The sequence below is a fragment of the Chrysoperla carnea genome, chromosome 3, assembly GCF_905475395.1.
Source record: "Chrysoperla carnea chromosome 3, inChrCarn1.1, whole genome shotgun sequence".
NCBI lineage: Eukaryota > Metazoa > Arthropoda > Insecta > Neuroptera > Chrysopidae > Chrysoperla > Chrysoperla carnea.
Window position 1 is genome coordinate 44230449 of NC_058339.1, and position 21314 is coordinate 44251762.

At 27.9% G+C, this 21314-nt stretch overlaps 2 protein-coding genes across 7 annotated transcripts; both read right to left on the reverse strand.

Annotated features, from left to right (window-relative positions):
* Positions 1–12225, reverse strand: LOC123294591 (circadian locomoter output cycles protein kaput). Of its 5 annotated transcripts, none has more exons than XM_044875671.1 (12): positions 12197–12225; positions 8705–8895; positions 8463–8644; positions 8204–8387; positions 7745–7814; positions 6928–7166; positions 6708–6855; positions 6410–6650; positions 5774–6013; positions 4896–5108; positions 4140–4369; positions 1–209 (listed from the first exon to the last, which is right to left on the reverse strand). In XM_044875671.1, exons 2-12 carry the CDS (start codon positions 8889–8891, stop codon positions 173–175), a joined length of 1971 nt encoding a protein of 656 aa, XP_044731606.1. In that variant the 5' UTR covers positions 8892–8895; positions 12197–12225; the 3' UTR covers positions 1–172. The 5 variants fall into 5 exon arrangements, with proteins under 5 accessions (XP_044731606.1, XP_044731607.1, XP_044731602.1 ...); XM_044875672.1 differs by lacking the exon at positions 12197–12225 and adding an exon at positions 11580–11608; XM_044875667.1 differs by lacking the exon at positions 12197–12225 and adding an exon at positions 12013–12160 and having other exon boundaries at positions 2–209.
* A 2260-nt stretch (positions 12226–14485) lies between these two features.
* Positions 14486–18526, reverse strand: LOC123294592. Of its 2 annotated transcripts, XM_044875674.1 has the most exons (4): positions 18426–18526; positions 17962–18159; positions 15742–16011; positions 14486–15235 (listed from the first exon to the last, which is right to left on the reverse strand). In XM_044875674.1, exons 2-4 carry the CDS (start codon positions 18061–18063, stop codon positions 14591–14593), a joined length of 1017 nt encoding a protein of 338 aa, XP_044731609.1. In that variant the 5' UTR covers positions 18064–18159; positions 18426–18526; the 3' UTR covers positions 14486–14590. The 2 variants fall into 2 exon arrangements, with proteins under 2 accessions (XP_044731609.1, XP_044731608.1); XM_044875673.1 differs by lacking the exon at positions 18426–18526 and having other exon boundaries at positions 17962–18220.
* Between the last annotated feature and the right edge of the window lie 2788 nt (positions 18527–21314).

Below are 21314 nucleotides of genomic sequence, written 5' to 3' on the forward strand. Positions count from 1 at the left end.
AATTTTTAAATCATTTTTGATGAAAATATTTTTCTTTGGCAGTACACAGCGTAAAAAATCACGTTGAAAATCAATCATCAATAATTTTTTTAAACAAATCTAATTTATAATGTAAAAATACAGTAAATATATCAGATGTGTTCAAACATCTTGGTCAATCTGCTTGGCCATCTCAACGTTTTCTTTTTACTGTTCTGTTTTCATTTTTTCTTCAAATTAAATAAAAATGTTTAAAAAAGACTATTAAGAATATGAGAAAGTATTTAAGGTGGTTTGATACGAATATTTGATAGAATGTTATATTAAATTAAGAATGAATGAAAAAATAGTGTTAGATTGATGATACTTAACTAGGTAAGAATTTATCGAAGGAGAAAAATAAAAATCGAATAATTTACATCTTGTACTATGCACAGTAAAATTGTACAAGTGCTTAAATCATCAAATGCAAGTTTGCAGGAATTTGATGTTTATATTTCGAACAAAATTTTCATATATAAGGAGATATAAATCTTCACTTGATTTACGAGACACCATTAGATTCCCAAAATGAATTTAAAATGTGGTTAAAACTTTTTGAGAGAAGGGCAACTGTCGAGATCATACTTTCAACTAGCTTTACAAGTGCATGAAAGATTAAATTTGGCACGAAATCAACAATTTGATGGGGAAGACATTTGTATTCAACAGGATAGCCCAACTAGTCGCATCTCGCGTGAAATCATAGATGTTTTATCTGAAAAGTTCGGATGTCGTATTATTTTATATCAAAAACTCCCAACTCCCTTTTTTTTTTGAGATATCCTTTTTGTAAGCGTTTTTCAAGGTTCAGAAATTGTTTAACATTTTGTTCAAGCAAAATTTTTTGCCAGAAAACAATAATAAGGCCACTATTCTCCTATAAAAAATAAAATGTAAAAATTAAAAGAAAACTTCAAGAAATTAAATTTTAAATATAATTTTTTGCAGAAGCCATGCTTTCACTGAATTCGATTCATCAAAATAAATTAAATTCTTTAATAATAAAAATTTTTAACTTAAATCAAACAACACTAGGTATATAAAAATCAAATATATCAATTCCTGAAGCAGCCGAATCAATCAATCCAATACTAAATAAAAACATAGCAGTAACAATATTTTTCTTTAAAATTAAAATATCATTTGTTGCGAGGTTTCACTTTCATTCTTCTGGCTTCTATACTTCTCGTTTAAAAAATAATTATTATTTTTGTAACGGTTTACCTACCGAACCACCTTAAACATATCAAACACAAATTAATTTTTTCATAATCAGTCTCGTTTTGAAAATTTTAAAGAGTGTAAACATGCGAATAAGAACCAATAACAATTTTTTTTATTCTAAAATTATATCGTTACATGTCGTAAATGAGATTAGCTCGGAAGTTCAATTTTTCAACTGTTTCAAGTTTTCTAAACGAAACCATTATTTTACATAAATAATTCACAAAAATATTTTTTAAATTGTTAGTAATAAAGCAATTTACAGCTATTAGTACAAAATTTGAATTGCAAATTTATTTTTATGATTAGCTACAATCCATAATCATAAAAATTAGTGAATTTTCTTTTTGATTCAAATTGTAAAACTATTTTAATGGAACTACATAATCGAATCTAAAGATTTCCTACGTGATGTCGAAAGTAATATCATGAAGAAATTTAAAAGGCTTTTAAATTTTTAAGTTTTTACTTTCACCGTTTTCTAATCATTGTAATTTTATATTACAACCAGATAAAACAAAATTTTTTTTTTAAATATTATTTTTTCAACCTGTGTTACATAAAAATTGTAATTGCATCCAATGTTAATTTTTCTAAATAGCAGTGTTGTCAAGTGACAGGATGAGGCTGTGGCAAAGCAGACACATAACGAAGTCTCACCATCATATTATAAATTTTAAACATCAGTCCAAAAAACCAAAAATATCACTTTGTGATGATTTGTTAAAATTATCGAATCTTTCAATTAAACTTGATTACATATTAAGAAATGTTCTATGTATGCTTTTAATTTACTACGCGGATTAAACTTGATTTTCTTTTGTCTCTAACAATGTTCTCTTTGGCCTCTAACAATAGACCTTCTCTCCTGCAGGACATTGCATACGTTGTACTTCATGATTAATTGTCATGAATTAGTCACTAGCATACATGCACTACATGCAAGTTCTTTTGAAAAGTACTCTGATGGCATCACAAACGGACATGTCGTACTCCTGCAGAGTTACGAGACATTGTCTCCTGCAGGAGAGTGTTCATGTATTCAATTTAATTTGTTTAAAACAAATCTATTATTGGGGATGTTTAATCAATAATAGGACTAGTGGACCATTTAAAATCGGGTCCTATTTTATCTTTAATTACTTGTAGGCGTTATTATATGCTAAAATCGAACCAATTTCACAAAAACATTTAAATAAATATTGTTAAATTGCCATTTTATGTGCAAATAATATTACAATGACTATTGTCTTCTTTTTTTAATTTGCTTTTTTGCGTTTACACTGCGACGTAAAATTGTGTTTCCCAAAACAAAGTACCGTCGTAAAATTATAGACCTTATACTCCTAGTTGCTTATACAACCAATTACCTCAAAACAATAAGAGCGCAGAAATATTACTCGGAACAATGCCTTCTCAAGAGACGTTCTTTTTAAACGTACGTAGTTAAACCAAGATTGTAGACGGCATAGAACAAGATACTAATAGTGTACAGAATGCAATTTTTAAATAGAACAATTGCTTGCGGAAGCAAGAAAAGATTAAACTATTTCTACATTTTATCTAATTTAGATTGAATACACATGCACGTGTAATTTTTTTAATAACGTACTTTATAATACACTTTACTTTCAGAGTAATTGTTAAAATACTTTTATGCAAACATTTCAGTTAGTGATCTAAATAGTTCCACTTCAATGAATTTATTATTAATATTTATTTATAATTAATCCGCCAGTCCAACGAAAAAAAGAACTAATGTCTGCAGTTTTTTTTACACTTATGTGAAAATGAGCACATTGTAAGAATAGCATTATTAACCGACTTCAAACCAAAAAAAAGGAGGTTCTCAATTCGACTGTATTTTTTTTTTTTTTTTCACAACAATAACAAGTGCTTCGATTAAAAATATATTCCAATGTTTGATATTTGTGGTTTACAAGGAATCAAAACTTTATTATTTAAAATAAAAAATTATTATTATTTGGCATAAATTAAAATATTTTCTAATATTTGTTATTTCGTTTCTATGGTGTCAAAATTAATTTCTAAAATAATATTTCCATAAATTTACTTCACAAGAATTTAATTTACTTTACAACATAGTAGAATTAGATACTTTACAATAGAACGTTAGTTTATATTATGCCACTGTGGCGCTGAGATCTTAAGGTTGTTAAGAAAGTGGTGGCGGTTTTTAACAACCTTAATAAAGCCCAATAGTGCGGCGTATAGCAATAATGCGTGAAAATTTCGTTAGTATATTTGAGCGTTTTTTAAATTTCGGCCGACATGTTTGCACAATCTAGTATGACATACATTATTTTACACACAAAATTTATAACCAGTCAAATACTGATTATAACCGTTCACAATCAAAACACAGAAGGATTAAAAACTAAATTATACAAAAATTGAATAAATTTTATTTTAATCGATAAAAATGATTAAAAAACAAATCAAATTAAATAAAGCTTCTTCCCCAATTTTGTAGATATTTTCTTTGATTTTTCAAACAATAAATTCACTACTCCAATTTACTTACGTCAACATAAGCATAGAGGTTGGCAGATTGAATGTTTAACGTAATATCATTTGTCATTTGGCGCAAAGTTGTTTTATTTCAATTTTGATTACACATATATTGATTGACTAGTCTCAAAATAATGAATAAATTTAACAATATTTAATAAATGAATTTTCTAAAAATGTCTGAGGTTAAGAAGGTGATAAATGTTGCTTTACTACACACAAAATTTATATAACACAAATATTACTGACAATACAATTCATTTAAAAAAAAAAGCAGAAACCATTTGAGTTAAATTCATCACCATTCGTATTTGCAATTAATAATTAAAATTAAAAAACAATTAGCTAAAATTCAAACTCACTTATTATGTTGAGATATATTTGGATTTGGTGACGCAAACAACATTTGAGCTTGTTGTTGCGTTAATGAAAATGCTGTAGTATCATCCATTGGTGCGCTCGATAGTGGTGCTACTAAACTAGAATCCAATGCTGATACTGGTATTTGTACATTTGCCATTCCGGGGTTTGAACATTGTATCGTATTTGTTGTACTACTTACACCACCAGAACAAACGTAGGGTACAGTTACCTAAAATAATTCGTATAACTTTATAAAAATTTTTAATATTTACAGAAAAATATTCATACGCGAAAAATTATGGAGCAGATAACCCAGAATAATTAGAAATGAAGTACATAGATTGTCTCACGACTAGCAAGCAAATTTTTTGTTAGTAAAAAATTGAAAGGCATCTATAAACTAAAGTGTTTTTATAAGATGTAAGTAAAGGGTGTCTTAATAAAAAATTACGCCATTTTTGGCCAAAAATTACTATATTACATACTAATTAGTATTTAATATAGTCATACTTGTTTATAATAAATACAAATATGACCAATATAATATCTACTTTCTGGTACATATCTCCAAAATTAACCACACATTTTTAAACAAAAATAATTTCAAAACTTATTAAACTGTTTAATGGGTTCTTATTCAAATGATATAAATAAAGTCCATGTAAAATTCTTATCTCCTAGGCCAAGTAATTTTGGTGACATGGATGGACATCGGGCAAAAAAGGTTATTATGCAATATGATTAGCTTATTTTACCAAAGCAGATGTAGCTGACGGCTGTTGTTGGCTGGCATTACTGGGTAAAATTCCTAATCGTGCCATTACTAATTGTTCCGACACCCTTCTCAATTCAGCTTGTTGTTGTCCAATAAGTGCTTGTAATTCAGCATGTTTTCGTTGCAATTGCGCTTGTACTTGTTGTTGACTAGTAGGATTAGTCAATACAATACTACTATCCGCTGAAACAGACTGCAAACACAAAAATAGCAAAATAATTTACATGTTTTGGATCAACAAGAATTTCGGATTTAATTTAAAAATAACAAATTATTATAATTGATCAATTTATAAATTTATTTTAATTAAATTGTGAGGAAACACTCATAACTTAAATAGGAAAATAAAGATACCAAAATTTGTAATATGCTCTTAGTTACAAGACATTCAGATGCATGATATCTGTGTACTATTCTTTCATATCTTGCTGTCTTTTTTCAATAATGAAAATACTTTAGTCTGTTGTTTAGACTATTTTATGTTACTTCAATGACTTGATGGCAAATATCAAAAATTATAAAACATACCGGAGTGGTGTGTAAGAAGATACACAGTTTAGAAGGTATTATTAGTTGTTAATTTGTAAAGAGTATTAGTTATATCGATTCTTTAAACTACCTGAATATTATCTCCATTAACTTTTAATTTTCGTGCTCGATTTGTAGAAACAACGTGTTTTAGTTTTATGATGTAATACGTTTTATTATTATGTATTTAAAATCCGTTATTTTTATAACTATATATGTGAAATAAATCAGTACCGATACAATACAACTAAAGTCAACTTAAATATTAAAAAATTATTATTTTATCCGGCATTCTTGATTGATTCTCTTTATAAATGAATGATCTCATACCGTTGGAATTTGTAATGGTGACACCATAGGTGCTGTAAACGTTGCTAAAACTGGTTGAACTGGAATCGCTGCAACAAATTGTGGTTGTTCAACAAATTGCAGTGTTGAGGTGGGTTGCGCTTGGATATTATGCTGTTGTTGCACAGATTGTTGATGATTTTGTTGTGGCGTTTGATGTATTGGTACTGAATTTGATACTTGAATATGATTTCGAATTGAATTTCGTGTGACGTGTGATTGCTAAAATTTATACAAAAATTTAATTAGAAGTAAGTATTTTTTACTTGGCGTGGCCGGTATTGAAATATATTCCCAATTAATAAAAATCGCCAATCTATAAAAAAATTCGATTTCGATAGTCTATGCAATCAATTACTATTACTAACAATCTTAACATTCCTAAACACACTATCGAAATCGAATATCTTATAAATGAGTTTTTTTTAGACAGGAATATATATCGATAAGAAATTTTTTTTAGTGTGTAATTTTAAATACTATTTTCAGTCATTGGTTGACTAAAAATATCTCACGAATTAGCTCACAAATTTACCATAAAATAAATTATTTTTATCGGTCGGAAAAAAATCAAGATAAGATTGAAAAACCTTACTAATTTTATATGATGATACCTACCGAGGAATGATGAGTCATAATAGTTTGTCTAGATGCTGGCGAATCAGCTGACATTGACGAACAATCTGACGGAGGTGCTTGAGATCGATGAGATCGGTTCATTTTAGATGATTGTGACTGTGATGGCCAAGGCGAAGGTGCATTGTTACTTCCAACAGTTGTAGCACCGGGCGAAACACATAACATATCTGTGCCTAAACTAGCCGAATTTTTTCTATCTTGTTTCATTACATCCGCATAACTAGAATTGATTCAAATTTATTAGCTTAAAATAAATTGGTTTCTAAAATTTACATACCTAACAACTCGATGTGTACAAACAATGAACTCCGGTTTGGAATTCCATTGATGATATGTGATGTAAAAACGTGTTTGAAGCCAAATCCATTGTTGTCCTTTTGTTAGAAACCGATAATAACAAGAAGTACCTTCACCTTTTTGCATCACTAAAAAATTATATCGGACTTAGTAAAAGATTTCATTAACGTAATGTAATACGTAAATCTTGAAATACTTACAAGATTCATGGCAAGAAACTACATCGTCTAAATCGTCTACATGATAATAATCATAACCAGACGTTCCAAGTACTTCAAATGGTAAATAACCAATAATTGGAGGTGCTCTGTGGTCTAAAAATAAAAATTTCCATTCTAAACTATGCCGTGAAGTAAATTCACTTTTACTTGAATCCACGACACTCATTTCTCGAATTAATTGTGGTACTTGTAATCGTCCAGTTCCAACAAAAACCAGCCTATTAAAACAGAAAAATAAAATAATCAACGTCAAAAAAACAGCTAATATAGTTAATTATTTTAATACTCTGCATATGCTTCGTATCAATTTGATCTTTTTATAATTTAGTATTGAAACTTGATGTAAAAGTACATACTTGATTATTAAGAATTTAATTCAATTAAACTTAAAGCTGAAATTGCGGCAAATCTATAGTTTATGAAAAAATGTTTAAACAAAAGTAGTATGTTTTAGAAAAAAAAACGAACATTTTTTCTCATTGAATTTTTCTTATAACAATACAATTTTAAAGACTGATATTGTGGGTCACATAGTTCCTTGACTCATTGTCCTATTATGGAACTTCAAGTCGCTAGCCCTGTTTTTTTTTAGTAATTGTGTTCACGAACAGATAGACTGTCGGATGAATATACATAGAATTAGTAGGTGATTTTTTGAACTTGCGTACAAATGTTTGGTATCTAGCATCAATATTTCTCAGCATTACAAACTTTAAACTAAATTTAATAAAAACTAATGTATTACATATATGCAGATTTTAATAACAAAAATACAATACAAACTTGAATTGATTACCTTGAATCTAATTCTCCGGAAAAACCACTAAATCTATTATTATCAGCAATAGGAGTTTCTATATCAGATCCTGCAATAAATCGAGATAATTAAAAAACATGAATCTTACACATTATTTTTTTGTGGTTTTAAGTAAATTCGCCTCCTTAATTCGAATTTCGAGAGTAGAATATTAAAAAATCTAACAAAAAAAAGTATTCAAAATTTTTCAACACAATGAATTTTTTTTTAATTTTCCAGGCTCTTTCGCTTTTTGATTCTAAAATTCTTAGTTTTCGTGAAAAAAAATGCTAAATTTTGATTTTTTCGATAATGTAATTAAGTATAAATTATAAAATGGGTTGATTTATAGAATATTGATTCAGGCGTAGGTGTATCATGCCCGCAATGAATCTAATATCATGAAATCTAAAAGATTTCTTCTAAGTTCTTTATTAGATATCACTTTTGAAAACTTACGAAAATAGCCAACGAAATGAATTAATTCGTAAGATGGTGATTCAGATGGAGGTCCACCACGCCTTAAATGGCACGAGAATGATACTTGACTATCTGGGCCTGCAGGTCCTAGTAACGCTGCATACAATGTACTTTGTTCTTCTTCATAAACCATATCATATATTGTCATGTTTAACAAGTCATTCTGAAATTAATAAAATTAGAAAACTGAACACTTACTGGTGCACAATAATTTTTTCAGACGACATATATGACTTACCGGTAAATATCCTAGCAATGAAGTGACACTTTCAGATGCGTAAAAGATTTGTCCTGATGATGAAAATACCATCATAAAACCATCTAATGCTTCTAATATTAAATGAGTAAATTCTTCATTTGATAAAAATGCGGGTTTCCAATCTTCTTGAATTTCATGAGCCCTCGATCTTACAGCAATTTCTGTAAAAATGAATTTGTTTTAAACTATCTGCTCAAACTTTTAATAGCATTTTAACTTACCATTGTGATTTTTAAGAAAAGCTATAGTTGATTTTAGTACGGTGGATTTATCCATTTTACGACTACCTGTCGACACCATAGAGCTCAGCTCATTGACCAACATGTTGAATTGATCCCGACGTTTTTTCTCACTCAAATTACGAGACTTTCGTTTTGTGTCATCTTTATCATCGTTGTCTTCATCCATATCACTGCAAGTTAAGAATGAATAAAATAAATAATAAAAAAAAAAAAACTAAACAACATTTAGCCGCGACATTCATTTCAAAACAGGTTACTTTTTGGCTTAAAAGGTAAATAAATAAAAAACACATCCACTTTGTAACAACGAGACCCATTGTTACAATAAATTTCGACTTTTTACTAAAGTTATTGTTCTTCACTTCAAGAGTTTCAACCACTAACCATTTTTCCATTGATATTATTTCAGAGGGTTATATAAAAGTGCATTGTCTTACCGAAAATTTCTTAACTTTTTAAACAACAGTTAGTGCATTTTATTTGATTTCTAACATACTGAAATAATTTCAGTCAAATCATACTTCCTATCTGATGATCTTCAGAATGAAATATTGCTACAAACAATTAAATTATAAGTTTTTGGAATACTGCGTATTCCGCAATAGCTAGGCAGATGATTTAAAAGTTATTAAAATAAAATATAGTTCAACAACTGAAACCCCTACAAAATGAATGATACAAGAAAATAATCATCTGAAATTGTTATTATAAGTAAAATCCACTACAGTCCGGAGACCTCTATAGTTAAAAAGTTTTCCAGAGAACGGTGCGGTCTTCCGACTATAATGACGATTTTACTTGTGTCATAAACATTTTAGAGCTTGATTTTGCAGTCGTCGGGGTTTTAGTTTTAAGCTTTATTTTATTTAAATTATTGTGAGGATATAAAATTTCACAATACATATAACAATATATACATTTTTGAAAGTAAGCTCTTTTAATGGATACTCAACATGGTATTAGTAAATTAAATTTTTTTAGTGCATGACTTTGTCCTCTAGATGGCGCTATATTCAATTTAATGTGACGTCATATAGTCTATAACCAACGTACGATCAAGACGCTTCCAACAATATATATTTTGTCAAATTATGATAAGTAGTTTAGAAGTGATGATGAAACAAATGAAGCAAAGGCATACATACATGCCGTCAGATTAAAAAGTGCGTATCCGTGCACCACAACATCGTAAATTTTTCCAAAAAAATTTACTTTGGGTTGTATACAGCCTACAGAGATCATATAGCTTAGGACACATGATAATACTTCCTAATATGAAATTTACACAGAAAACCTGATGGTGTAAACTTAAAAATATGAACTTTTTATGAGATTTTTTTGAGTAATTAATAATTTGATACTGTCCATGTTTTCTTACTTTTTAGTTTGTTTCGTTATCTACTCAATCTACTGTCATTGGACTTTTTTACTTAAAAAAAAAATTGGTTTCTTTTGCGATTGAACGAAAAGTTATCGAGATGTTTGAAATTGCTTCATGATATCGCCCTTCGTATACGATTTTGAGCGACATTTCAGAAACTATTCACTCAATCCTTTTTGGTGTCAATATTAATCAAGAAAACAAATGTCATAGAAAACGAAAAAATTTCCGAAAAATCACAAACATCGGGTTAATTCAACGATTGTATGAGTAATTGATATCGCCAAAAATCATTTATCATCTAAAAAATAATCATCTAATTGTTGAATGAATTGGATTTTTATCCTTTTGAGGCCTTATTACTCATACTTGTAGACACGAAAATTTGGTTGATTTTTTATGAAACTTTTTAATTGAATTTTACGCGAAGTACTTAAATTTTTTTAACCTCTGTTTGAGACCGAACTAAAAACTTTGTTGTTAAGTATTATTGTTTTGAAATTTGCTCATAAAAACTCATATGCAAAGAATATAAGATAGAAGATAAGGTCCCGTATACAGAACACAAATGCCATCTGGTAATGTATGTCCTGTAAATACTACTGTATCTACAGCAGAATCAGAGTACATGTTATGGACTAGACTCACAATCCAGAGGTCCGTAGATTGAAACTACGCTCTGCTAACAAAGTTTTTTTTATCAAAATTATGGAGATAAATAGCGTTAATGATTGAACTCAACCACAGGAGGCGTTGAAACTCGTATACTCTATTTTTAACAATGCCAGTAATGGAAGCATTCTCCTCTATTTTCTCAAGTTGACTTTTTAATCTACATCTTAAGTAGCTCTCAAACATTGTGCATAATTTAAAATTGACTAGAGTGTGATTATCCTGTAAGTTTAAATCTAACCCGTTGAATATTCTGTACCATCTTAACGAAAAATAATGTTCATAGAATAATATTTAACCAAAAATTGCAATCACTTCTAATCGATTTCATTTTAATAAGATGTATATTTGTTTATAAAGACAGTAACAAAGGTACGTTTAAGTTATGCTTCTATTTATCAAAATATAAAAGAACTTACATCGTGATAAAATAAGGTATTCTAATAAATTTTTCTTTCCTTACTTTTTTGCACACACTTAAAAAAATAAGCGCATCCTGCACTCTTTTTTACATCGATAAATGATGCAATTCAGCATTAAGCTCATATTATACATTTTTACTTGAAAAATAATATAATTTGAATTGTAAAATTTTTTGACAATGCCATTGGGATTTATATTCTAGAAGTTATTCATACTTCTTCCATAACATTATTTAAAAAATATTCAAAAAAAAAATTGTAATTATGCACATATAATTAACTGTTATATTTATAAATCATGGTTACATAATACTACTTATGTAACTTTTCAAAATGGTTTTATTTTCTTATCAATTATCAAACATAAAATTTTTCTTACGAGTTACAAAATTTCAATTTTTAATTTTTGCGCTCGTTGCTGTATATAGGAGAGATTAAATTTTTGTATTAATATTAGTTTAATATAAAAAATACCAATAAAAATTTTTTAAATCAATGCAAATAATTAATAATATATTTTTATATAATTATAAACATATAACATGGTTTTATTGAAACAATGCAATAAGGAAGTAAGCTTTACAAGGTTGTACAAGTGGATATTTACAAAAATTAACCTAACTTAATATCCCCGAGAAACAAAAATATTTGCCAAATTCAGGCCTTAATCTTAATCAATTTCTAAAATTGTTTTTAAACAGCCTACTAATTTACAAAATTGGGATTATTTAAAGGGCGAAGTGTATCATTCTAACCTTACAATTATTGAAGTCTATAGATCAATGTCAACATTTTCCTTTCAAAATACTTACTTAGAACGGCGGCAAGAACGTTTCATGAAACTACTAGTAGACATTATAGAAATAGTTTCAATTTATGTTTCCAACACATAAAAATAATCACAATAAATTGACACATATTCACGAATTTGGAAAAATTGTAATTTCTTACAACTAAATACTATGTTAAATATCATCATAAAATCGTATTACAAACCCAAAATTATATTAAAAACTGTAGAAATTATGTTTTGTTAAATATTGCCCAAAAATTTCATTATCAATGAACAATCACAAAATTCTGTATGTTTATTACAGAAAAATTTTAATATCGCGTAGCCATTTATTGCAACAATTTTTTTAAACTTATTGAATTCATTACTTGAACTTTTTATCACATTAATTATATTCGCACACAATTGTAGATTGTAATTAATATAAAACTAATGTTAATTCGAGTAATTTCATAAGTTTATTTATTAAAAATATTAAATTTATTTTTTAATATATTTTATGGTTCGATCCTCCGATCTGTCATCCGATACACGCGTGCGTCGAATAATATTTTTTTTATTAGAGCCACATATCTCCCAGTATTGGTGCACATAATTTAAATTATTCTTTTGTAAAATGATAAATGATAATAGTATTGAATAATTAGTATTGGAAATTGGTTGTAAGTATTATACTTATTTATAATATTTGAATTTAATCACGAATTCTCCAAAAAAATTTTAATTACCTATTAATTAGAATTCATAATTTATTAATTGGAAAAACAACCTTGCTCAAATACATTAAAACATTTTTCTTATACAAAATTTAAATTTTTCTTGCATTTTGCGTTAATGAACTTATAATTTGAACGGTTTAGATCGACCGTACATTAGAAATTCTGAGAGCACTGGAAAATGATATACAGGATGTCCTAAATAATGAACAGCACTACAGCAGAAAAATGGAAGATAGAGGATGGAAAAAATTCCTTGGGTGTTTTTTGATCTGATGTTAATAATTTAGAACTCCTTTAATATCGTTTTTTATTTTACGAATTTCTCAACTAATACTAAAAAACTTTTAATTTTTATAATAAGGGTTGTAGGAAATAAAATTTACTACAATTTACTATCGAACCCTCAAAGGTAGCACGGGACTGTCGTACGTCGTTAAACGAGTTGGCGGAACAAATGCATGTAAACCTGGTATGGGTACTGGGACACAGAGACATGAAAGAGGATATCTCAAAAAGGGCCAATCGTAGATGGAGGGAGTAACGTACTTGTGGAACGATAAGGCAAATATGGTCTGAGTACAATCGTAAGCGTTCCGAAGATCTAACATCGCTTCAAAGGGCCTCTATTGGCAAAATTTTTGCTGCTATTACAAGATACTGGCGGGGCGGCAGGCATGCTGAATGCCTGGGCCTGACAGTGTAGCACGACTATTGAAGCAGTTGTCACAGTGTTTTAGATTTAAAAATCTTTTAATTATTAAATCAAGTGACTTGAGCCTCTCAAAAAATTATTAGCTTAGCATACACAGAGCATTTTTAAAAGTTATTTAACTCTTCAACTAAACTACCTAGTGGTTAAATCCCAGCGGTTTCACATTAAAGATGATGCAAATTCCATAACACTTGAATAATTATTATTTGAGTATAATAGACTCGCACCAATTGAACTAGTTTTCACCAAATTTCAAATTCGTTATTTGTCAACGACTTATATATGAAATGAAACTATAACAAATATATTATGGTCATTACGTGACGTCATTACATTATATCATTATAACAGTTACGACGTCACGTAGGAAAGTGACGAACTTTTTAAAACTACATAACGTCATTATACATTATATCATTATAAAAATTATGACGCAACGTAGGAAAGTGAAAAACTTTTTTCAGCAACTAACTTTCTTTGATTATATTTGTAATTAATCTGTGTTTCAGCCACCACACAAAAAACTGAACCCTCATTATTCTTAATTCTCTTTGGTGCTGAGTTCTAACTACTGAAAATCTCATTTTGTTTACTTATTTGCTCAAAATACTTTCCGTCGGGCTGCCCTCCCATCCTATGCGGAGTTTTGCGAGACATAGCTCATTTTATTGGTATTACCATCTAAAAATACAAAGTTTATCGCAAAATTTGATGTTAGCAAAAAAGTAAATTAAACCGTAAATAGTGGTCCTTATCTCTTTTTTAAAAAAAAATTCGCCTGGTTTTCGGAATAATTACAGTTCCGGTTTTAATTACATTATAACGAAGTCAGTTTAAATTACATTAAAAATGAAATGAAATATGGGATTATGAAAATTTGGTTATGTACTGTTAATCAACTATATGGAGATTTGGAGTGGTTTAATAACAAATATATTTCCTTTAGGTAAAAACCAAAGTTTAGTAGGAATTGTAACTAACCCCACAGTTCTTTCTGAACTCAGATTTAAAATAGTGATCAGAAGCATAGCCTCTATATTTTTTTCCTACATTCTCGGTGGTACAAAACAGACCCAATTATATCAATTTTTACACAATGCATAAAACATTATTATAAACATGAAACAACAATATATTCAAAGAATTACAGTTTACAAAATACAAAACTATTTGGTAAATTTCGAAATTGTTTGCTTAGTTTTTTGAGAATCGGACTTCTGTTTAGTTTCAGTCTTCTTTAGTAACATGGCACTTTTCGATATCAGTGTACTTGAATATAATTTATCTTGATCAATTAATTTACTAGTCGATTTACTGAAATTCAAAACCTTTGGTATTTTTAATTGATTTTTTATATCCATATTTGATTTATCCATTATTGATTTTCGTTGATTTATCGTGTTATTAGAGATTTCAGTACGTAGAATTCTTTTTGATTTTACATTGCTCAACGATTTTGTTTTGTTCAGTGGTGCTTTAATTGCAGATTTTTCATTAACTCTTGGTTTTAAATTACGATTTGTAACCATTTTTAGGGTTGGAGTTGTTACTGATGAATTAATCGATTTTTTTACTTGGGGTTTAAAATTGTAATTCAGTGTTGGTTTCGTATATTCTGTTGTTATAGCAAATGGTCGTACAAACGTTCCCCTCATCGATTGTTTCAGTGATTGAATGACACGATTTTGTAGTTTCGAACGTAATACAGATTTCCAACCAACAGTTTCACCTTGACGAAAATCTTCACGACTCATTGGGAAATTTCTACGTTTATTAAATATTAACTTCCATACAGTGTTTGTATTACAAAGCTAAAAAATTACTACATTAGAATTATATTGAATGAACTTTCACATCTTTGATTTATAAATAAATTTTGGCGGATTCATTTATAGTGACTGATCAAAATAAACACGAAGAATTTCGAAGTTTAAGCCACGTACTTACTGGACTAAAACTTTTAACTTTGGCCAAAAATAGACAAAGAGAGGAAAACTAAGTTTTTCAGTGTCAAACGTATCAATTTAGTACATAGGCCACCATAATCCAAAATTTTCTGAATAAATAAATTTGTGAAATATAGTTATCCACTCAGGTCTAAGATAGAGAAACAAGATTGTCATGAATTAAAATTAAAATTAAGGATTATAAGTAATTTATGTCCACGACTTTCTCAAAAATATACTAATTTAAGTCTGGGAACCTCTCCAAAATTTTGTCTTAGATGCGTTTCTGTTTTTTACTCTTCTCTACGTTGCTGCTTTCACTTAAGAATGCTGCTTATTTTGAATGAATCCAATCGAATAATTATTTTTACCTCCCAAAACATTTTTGATGTCTCTGACAGCCTTAAAATGTCATGGTACGACAACATACGCAAAATTTTCAACATTAACTTATTTGGAATTGTAGTTAATGTGTATTGCCCAGTTGCTAAATCCATTATATAAAAATGTAAATGATCTCCAAAGACATTGATTATATCCGTTTGTAAAAGTTTGTCAAATGGATAATCCTCGATACTGCATCTTTTAACTTTTGGAAACACATAAGGCCCATGCGCAATATGCCATGAGTTTAAAGTTACCTAAAATTCAGAAAAATTGAATGGTTAATACGCTGGCTCCATAATACGGCTGTAGCCGGCTTTAAAACACTGGGAGTTGCAACTCGCGAACTGGCGATAGTAATACGAACTAATTAAAATCAGAAGAAGACCCGAATTTAGTACTTACAATTTTTTAAGGCCAATAAAAAAAAAATCGAATTCAAATCAGATAAATCCCGCCAACTGGCGATAAAAATTTGTACTATTAAACAGGAAGTGGATCGCTTTTTCAGTAGTTCCAATTTAGACCACCTGATTACTTACCATTTATCAATACTTTAAATGTTTGTTTTTTGTGAATACTGTTAAGGTAGGTATTATTATTTTACAAATAAATCTCATTTTATACTTTTTAATTACTTTTTACATGTTTTTTTAAAATTATACCACCGCTAAAAGTAAATACTCCAAGGGCGCTTTTTTAATAATCCACCTTTCGTACGTTTTACCGACCCAAGTAATTAAAAAAATGTTCATCCCTTCGCCCTCTCTAGTCGTTGAATTTTTATTCAAATATAAATAGAAACACTCGGGAAGTATACACAAAAAAACTGACTAAAAATAGAACTCTTCCTTGGATTTTTCGTCGGATAAAAACATATAACATATTTCTTGAATTTATAGGAGCATTTTCAAGTCGCTAAACTGAATTTTACCGTATTTTTTTTAGTTGATTGATTTGATATATGATATGATCGTGCCAATTCATAATATTTCCAACGCTATTAGTCTATTTTTAGGTCAAAAGGAATAGATAGTTTTCTTTTTGTAACATTGAGTAGCATTTAAAAAAATAAATTATCATAAAATTAGCTAGATCAGGGCTTCTTAAACTATGGGTCGCGACCCCATTTGGGGTCGCGTAGCAAAATTCTGGGGTCGCGAGAGGTAAGAATACAATTTAACAGAAAATATTTATATTATTTTTTACTTGTAAAATTATTGTTATAAAGATAAAATAACAATTATCGTAGATAAATATATCATAAAATCTTCTAGTTCGGAAAGATTGTTTGTACCTGCATTTCTATTAAGAGTATTATAATAACTTGAATAACATTTACTATGAATTATGAAATGTTATTGGAATTAATAAAAAATATAAATTTATTTTTGTCAATCTCTAAAAGCCGAAATAATCCCGAGAAATAATTATCAACAAAATTTCTAGGTATTAATGCTGAAGAAACAGCTTTAACACATATTAAATCCCAATATCGTTCAGCGATAAAAAATGTTGAAGAGGTTTTACGTCCAGCAGTTTCAAACATTCCACCAAGATTTGATTTGTTATGCGATAAAAAACAGGCACATCCATCTCATTAAATTTTTAACTTTAATTTAATACTTACCATGCAACTACTTGAATTTTATAATTTTTTGTGCAATTTTTAATTTTAGATTTTTGTATGTTTCAAAACGAATTCTAAACTTATATATTTTCATATGTATATGTATATTGTTACCTAATAAATAAATCATCAAAAAATATTAATTTATTTTTCTTTTATATTTGTATGGGGTCGTCAAGAAACTGGCAATCATAAATGGGGTCGTGAATTACAAAAGTTTAAGAAGCCCTGAGCTAGATAATTAATTTTAAAATAATTCATATTTATGTATGTAGCTTCAAATTTTTCATTGCTTTTCTGAAATCATATTTTGTTTTGGGGCGTTTAATTATTTTTGATGTTTTCATCAGGCCCTACATTATTTTACATGCCCTAAATTCACCCATATAAGAAATAATATCGACCTCATAAAAAAGCACAATAAATTTTATATCTAATGCAAATAATTTTAAATCAACACGTATTTTCAAACAACGTAGCTGGTATTTTCTCGCCCATTTTATCACCCAAGCCCGTGAAAATTTTACTTAATATTTACACATATGGTTTATACATTTATATAGTTATACAAACTTACAAGCTCATGTGTTATACTTAATCCATGATAGTCTCGACTAGGTGCTGGAGATGTACCATAAATTTGAAACGTTTCTTGCTGTATACGTACATCTTTTTTCATGATATCGGTTTATTCCCAAATTCTATTGTTGTATACAAAACATTCCCAGTTTATATTCTGTATTCAATTCATGGATGATTCGTTTTCTAAAAGATACTACAAATAAAAAAATATTGATATTAGGTGGTACATACATTACGTTATATGGAACGCCTTAAAATCATAACATAGGCGCAGATGCGAACACGATCAAAAATAGTGTTTTAATTTATATGATTGAAACTAATTTATTATTAACTGATCTAATTTATTATATATACATAAATTAAATAATATAAATTAAAACTGTTTATTATTGATGCGAAAATATAAAATTATTATCTGATTTTATATTCCACATTGCCCGTTATAAATAAAATTACCAGATGCTTAGAATTTGTATTTATTTGAGATATTTTTTTTTTAAAGTGGAAATGGTTGATTTTTAGTTTGGAGTATTTTTGTAAATAATAATTCGATTAGGTACTTTATGTAAAAAAACAATAATATTTATTTATGTAATGTGTCTGTGTGACTCTTGATCATTTTTAATGTTAAATAACTAAAATTTAGTGCAGGCGCTGGATGATGTTGAGTATGCAAAAAAAAGAGCGTTGGTGTTGAGTATCATCCACATAACTTTTTGTTGCATTATGTATGTTATATAAATTAAAGTTGACAAAAAAAAATACGGCTTTTTATTTTAATTCAACTAAAAGTACAAAATAGTTTTTAAATGTAATGTAAAAAAATTATGAAAAATGCTCTATTTACTTACATAGTTATACGGATATCGAGCATCTCACGCTTTTTTATATTAAATTTGCATTTAAAAATTATTTTGTAATATTTTTTCATATTCCAATAACAACATAATTACTTTTATTTTTTTAATTACTAAAAATCATATTTGTTTATTATCGCTCTCACTTTCAGTTTAATAGTCCATCGTTTCCACCAAATGTTTAATTTGTATCGCATTTTTGTAGGCATTTTAAATGGCCATATTTATTATTCCTGAAATTGGGAACAATTAACCGTAATGATAGCATAATATAATATATACAAAAATACATATTAATAGGTAGTTGCCTCATGTCGAGTTTGCCATAAAAAATGTAAAACTAGGCTTGATATCATGACAAAATTTGAAGGTGAAATCAAAATTGATTAAAAAACGAAGAAATTATAAGCATTCAAAGATTGTTGCTCATCTCTTTTTAGCAAAACAAAGTTTTATATGTATTTTATATGCATCTCTATGGTGATATCGAGCACTATATCTTCTCCTTTGTTTTATTAGGAATTTTAAATGTTCGTATTTTGCGTACTTCTAAGATTTTCAAAAATCAACTTCCATTTTCTGCCCGTGCAGTGAGTCTCTTCACTTAAAGTTATTTTGTCAAGAAGTTTATTAAAAGATACATTTTATACCAAAATTTAATTTTTATAATTAGAAACCTTCTGTTAATAACGAGACCCAGAGTTATTTGAAACGGGGCATTAGAATAATCACTATGTACCTTAAAGTTTTAAATTGGAAGTTTTTCATATTTTTCTTTATTTATAATTTATATCTCATTGCTTATTGCATAGTTATAACCCGATATCAACAGCTTCAAAAAATTTTTTTCTAAAAATATTTAATTAGAGTACTTACTTCATTAGTAAAGATGATAATTAAATAAACGTTATCCTAAATATAGGATACTAATATACTGTTTTGAAAAAAATAATTTAATTCAATTTTTTGGGTTCAACAATTATTTATAAATATGGGGTCACAGTATTCAGTAATATCAATATGTATGCTATTATTATATACAAGGGGTTTTTCCTTTCTTTAACTATATTGAAGATTGAGTTTATATGCCTAATTATAAGAAACCTAAAAATATGAAAAAAAAACTTTTCAAGTGAGTTTAAAAAATTTTAAAAATCCCCCACATATCGGCCAAACTTATAACACCCCTCTTTTTGGTTTGGGGATTAAAAATTAATCTTAAAATTTCTATTCCTTCAAAGCTATGGTTACCATTCCATACTTATACTAAAACTACAAATTGTTGTAAATATTATCGAAGATAATAAATGAGAGCTCCAGGGTATTTCGAAATAAATTTCGATTTTTGCCCCAATTTTCTAGATCAGTTTTTTGTATTTTATAAATACGTATTTAGACTACCAAGTAGTCATCATCAGTATGAATTAGCTAATCGTAATTACTGTTATTATGTATGTTACTCGTTGCTAATTTGGTGGCGGACTGCACGATTGTGTAATAAACACTGTCCATACATGGTATTTCAACAGTTAACTCAGTCAATTGATTGTTTCCACTTGTTGAATATGGTATAAGTTTTAATTTTGAAATGATAAAGAAAAATGCATGTCCTCTATATGTTCTGCATTTTCGGGCCTGTGAATGTACCAGGAAAATCACCGATCGGTATGTTTTATAGATTATCAAAAATTCAGAGCCTTCAAAAAAAAAAAAAAAACGAAAGGTGCGCTTTAACTGATTTGATTGAATTATTTTTTTGTTTTATATATAGGTCCTAAGGAATAAAGAACTAATAAATGGTCTTTATTGATGGATTTTTAGTACGCGGGAGGGGGCTAATTAATCCGCCTCTGATCGGAACACTAAATAGTTGGACATCAGAGGGGTTTTCATAGATTTTCTATAAATATATGAAATTTATTTTTTGTGAGTGATTTTTTCTTCGTATAAGAAATAATGATGCTTAGGTAATTATTATTATATTAATAAACAAATTTTAATATGTTTAAATGATTTATTAAAATTAAATATTACAATAATATTGTAAATTCAATATTTACATATAAAGTATGAAACGTTTAATTCGAATTTTATCACAAATGTATACCTTATGTATGTATTGAATTATTACAGATATATGTATAAAAAAAATTAAACAAAATTTGTATCCATAATTTTAGTATTATGTTATTTTAAAATTTAGTGAAAAAGTAATTTGAAAATATTTTTTTTACGGATAAAATTTTGTCTTTATTTTTAAAAAAATATTTTTTTAGTATATACATTTTTTTACTAGTTTTTTATTTTATTTTTTTTGTTTGTTAATTTTTTAATTTTAATTTTTTTTTTTTTTTTTTCAGAAATATAAAAATACAAATATTTTAAATTTAGAAATACTACTTTTTACTCTTATGAAAAATAATCATGTTTTAAATACTATTCATTATAATATAGATAAAGAGATAATAATTAATTAAATATGAAAAAC

Excerpts from the sequence above, each read along its gene's own strand:
- LOC123294592 (XM_044875674.1), bottom strand. The coding sequence starts at position 18,063 with ATGAAAAAAGATGTACGTATACAGCAAGAAACGTTTCAAATTTATGGT. Across the intron at positions 16,012-17,961 it reads TAAGTATAACACATGAGCTT|GTAACTTTAAACTCATGGCA; the intron begins GTAAGTTTGTAT and ends TCTGAATTTTAG. Across the intron at positions 15,236-15,741 it reads CATCAAAAATGTTTTGGGAG|CTTTGTAATACAAACACTGT; the intron begins GTAAAAATAATT and ends GTAATTTTTTAG.
- LOC123294591 (XM_044875667.1), bottom strand. The coding sequence starts at position 12,056 with ATGTCTACTAGTAGTTTCATGAAACGTTCTTGCCGCCGTTCTAA. Across the intron at positions 7,815-8,203 it reads TCATTTCGTTGGCTATTTTC|GATCTGATATAGAAACTCCT; the intron begins GTAAGTTTTCAA and ends GATTTATTGCAG. Across the intron at positions 4,370-4,895 it reads CGTCAGCTACATCTGCTTTG|GTAACTGTACCCTACGTTTG; the intron begins GTAAAATAAGCT and ends GAATTATTTTAG.